Consider the following 3,381-nt stretch of genomic DNA (forward strand, 5'->3'; position numbering starts at 1 on the left):
CCGCGCCGCCCCACGGGGGCCTCCCCAGCCGGCAGATTTACGGCCGAGGTACCTGCTCGGATATTTATAACCACCCTTTTTTGTTTTACAGCCGGGGCTCAGCAAACAGCCCTCCCCCCTCCCCGGTGCTCCCTCCGCCTCCCCTTCCCCATTTCCTCTGAAACATTTCATCATTTCAAGGGGAATAAAGTTTCCAGCGAGGGGAAACGCAAACTCGCTCCCCGGGCCATGGGCTTTGAAATTGTACGCGGTGCGTTTGATGGGCTGCCGGGACAGGCCCCTGGTCCAGGTTCCCTTCAGATCACACCACGCGGCAGGAAGCACGATCAGCCCCTTTGAATGACAGTTTCATTAGGCCATGGCCGGTGTTTTTCATTTTTCCGCTTTTTATTGCTGCTTTTAAAAATGCAGATAATGAATAACATGCCTCTGAGCAAAGCAGGGCCAGCCCTAATGGCTCCCAACATGTCTGCAGGCTCGAGGGGGAGGGGGAGATGGGAGGGGAGGCCAATGACCTTATATATTTATATTTATGCTCAAAGAGCAGCCTTTTTTCTTTTTTTTTTCTTTTTTTTTTCTTTTTTTTAAAAAAGCACGTAAAATCACCCTCCAGCAGCCCAGGATGCAGCGCCCATGAGGAGATGCAAACTGGGCTGTCGCGGTTGATGCAGATTTTGGCTTTCTGGGAAGATTTGCAAGCCAGGGCATCACTGCAGCTCCCTCCTGCCGATATTTGGGGTGCAGCGAGGCCGTCGCCGTTTTCCCCGCTTGCGGCGAGCATCGGTGGAGCGGGAGGCGGTGGATGGGGAGGAAATATGATTAGATGGAGAAGGAAACTAAACCCAGCTCAAGTTTTATGGCCAATTTCCTGACCTGCGCCCGGCACTACCGATGCTCCCCAGCTTTGTGAAGCTGACGGTGCTGGGAGCGGTGCCGGGAGCGGGGCTGCGCCAGACCCCGCTGCCGGGTCAATGCTGGGAACACCAGAGCGAAGGGACCGCGGCGTAGGAGGGCTCTGGGGAGGGGAAAGCAGGGCACGGGGACGCGAGGCGGGTGGCCGTGAGCATGCCATACATGCTCCTCCATGCACATCAACCTCCCCGAGGAGGACGCGGTCCCTGCAGAGCCTCGGCATCCCGTGTCCCAGCTGCTGAATCCCTGCCCTCAGCCTGAGCCCCTCGGGACAGCGCAGGCACAGCCGGGGGCTGCGTTTCTCCTCTTCTCCCCTTCCACCGTCCTCCCCTCTGCACGGACCCGGCGTTGTTTCTCATTAAGCGGGGATGCGCTCGTCTCCACTCGGTCGTGCGGGTGATGGGCTCCATGTGCCCCGAGTACCCCAGCCCCACGCTCGCCCGGGGGCTCTCCGGCTTCGGTCCAGCACTGCCACGGGGCTCTGTCCCCACACGGGAGCAAAAAGAAGTGCTGAGGTGCCTTGCCCCCTCCCCAAACTGACTGGGATGAAGGAGGGACATCTCCCAGCCATGGATGGGTGGTGCCAGGCAGAGTTACCTTTGCAGGGCAAAGCTCAAGCTAATTTTTTGAGGCAATCCCCAAAAGTGATCCCTGGGTGTTTTAGCACCGACTTTGGGGTCTGCAGCTTTGCCCAGGCTGCTCTCAGCCCCTTCTTGGGCATTTGTGTCCCCCCCCAGGCTCCCACATGCTCCCTCGGGTGCTCAGCACCCCGGGGCTGTGCCGTGCCTTGCCCAGGGCTCCCTGCGCCCGGGTGCACCGATGCAGAGGTGAGGCTGAGCAGCCCAAGCACACCAAAAATTTGGGTTCCCCGCCGGCTTGGCTGGCTTCACCACTAAATCCAAGTGGTGCAAGTGCCACCGGCGGGACACGGTCACCTTCCCGAAGCCCATGGCCACACAGTGTCCGTATGGCTCCTCTCAGGGATTGCAACCCGCCCTGGCACATGCTGGTTTTGCTCTGGCGAGGACGAGGACCCGATTCCCCAGACTAACGGGCTGCACTAACGCTCCTCGTAACGCGCTTCCTCCCTCTCGCTTGGGGCTCCAGCCAGCACGATGCAGAGCGTGAAACCGGAGGGGGTTTGGAGAGGCTGCGGGGCACGGGATGCTTCGGACAGGGTGATGGAGGAGTCGATAGCACTGGACCCAAACCTTGGGTTTTGGCTCTTTTGGGAGGTGGGGGGAGAAAAAACCCAGAGGGACAATATCTGCCAGGCTGGAAAGGCAGCGGAGTCGAACCCACTGACGTGTGACACCAACCGAGCTCCTTGCTGGACACTGTTTCTAAATCACTTTTTTATAATGTTAAACAGGGGAGAGACACTTCCAGCAACACGTTATCCTTGAGACGTTTTCTAATGGTAAATATTTTTGTTCTCTCTATCTCTACGAAGGGGTCTAACTGTAGACGGTCTCTCATCTCGAGATCATAACCGGGCTCGGGGGGCTGAGCTTGTCGCGCTAACCGCATGCCTCACTAACCCTGTCCCCCGCTGCTGCTTTTAAACCCCGCAGAGCAAGCCTGGCCTCAGGCTGCAGGCGGACTTTGCTTTTGGGGACAGAGGAAAAAACCCTTCCCTGGCTGCGCTTGCATGAGGCGGGGGCTCTCGCGTTGCTTTGGTCGATCCAGCCCGGTGCAGGGGGTGATAATCCGCTTTCCAGTGGCTGGGGGGGGGGTTATCCCCCCCCAACCGCCACCAAGCAAGCCCGAGAGGAGCTAGCGGTGGGCTGCCGGTGGCTGCGTGATGGGGAGGGGGATGCTCGTGCCCGTCTCTGTGGCTGTGCACTCCCAAAGCTACCCCTTCCCGGAGCCCACCCAGTCGCGTACAGTCCCCTTTGCGGATGCGGGGACATTCAGGGTGTCCCAGGGTTTGGCCCGGCAAAGCTGCTAACCATGCTCAGAGGCACCCAGCCCAGAGCTGCAGCAAATTGCAGAGCTGCAATGACCTTTTATCGGGCTGGGCACCTCAGCTGCTTCCCCGAGGATTTCTTTGCAACCCCCGTCGGGTCTCTAAGCCCTTCATGAAGGTAAGGCGACGCCTCTGCTCCGCCAACAAGGAAACCGAGGCAGTCTGAAGGTGCAGCGACTTGTCTGCGGTGGGGAATCTTGTTCATGGATGTGCTGGGTGCATGCAAACTCCTGGCACATCCAGGAGGAGCTGTGGGTGTGCAGCTCACTAGGGGCAGGGAGCACCGACCTTTAATTATTTTTTAAAAAAGTTTTTGTGAGTTTATTTCCATAAAACAAAGACATATTGGAATTTATTAAAGCCAGCAATGAGTACCATTTATATAATACACCAAATGGCTGAGGATATTAGAAAAAACATATTTCATTTAAAAAAAAAAAATTAAAGCAAAGGTGGTTTGTCTACGCTTTCCAGGTGGTAATGGTTATCCCCCCCCCCCC

At 57.3% G+C, this 3,381-nt stretch overlaps 1 protein-coding gene across 1 annotated transcript in view; it reads left to right on the forward strand.

Moving 5' to 3' along the window:
* Nucleotides 1–3,381, forward strand: part of SCUBE3 (signal peptide, CUB domain and EGF like domain containing 3) — a 52,937-nt gene that overhangs the window by 25,546 nt on the left and 24,010 nt on the right. Inside the window, 1 exon segment of the mRNA XM_019470330.1 lies at nt 2,285–2,332. Within this exon segment, the coding sequence (XP_019325875.1) occupies nt 2,285–2,332 (48 nt within the window).

Source organism: Aptenodytes forsteri, unplaced genomic scaffold (assembly GCF_000699145.1).
Source record: "Aptenodytes forsteri isolate BGI_AS27 unplaced genomic scaffold, ASM69914v1 Scaffold142, whole genome shotgun sequence".
Classification (NCBI taxonomy): domain Eukaryota; kingdom Metazoa; phylum Chordata; class Aves; order Sphenisciformes; family Spheniscidae; genus Aptenodytes; species Aptenodytes forsteri.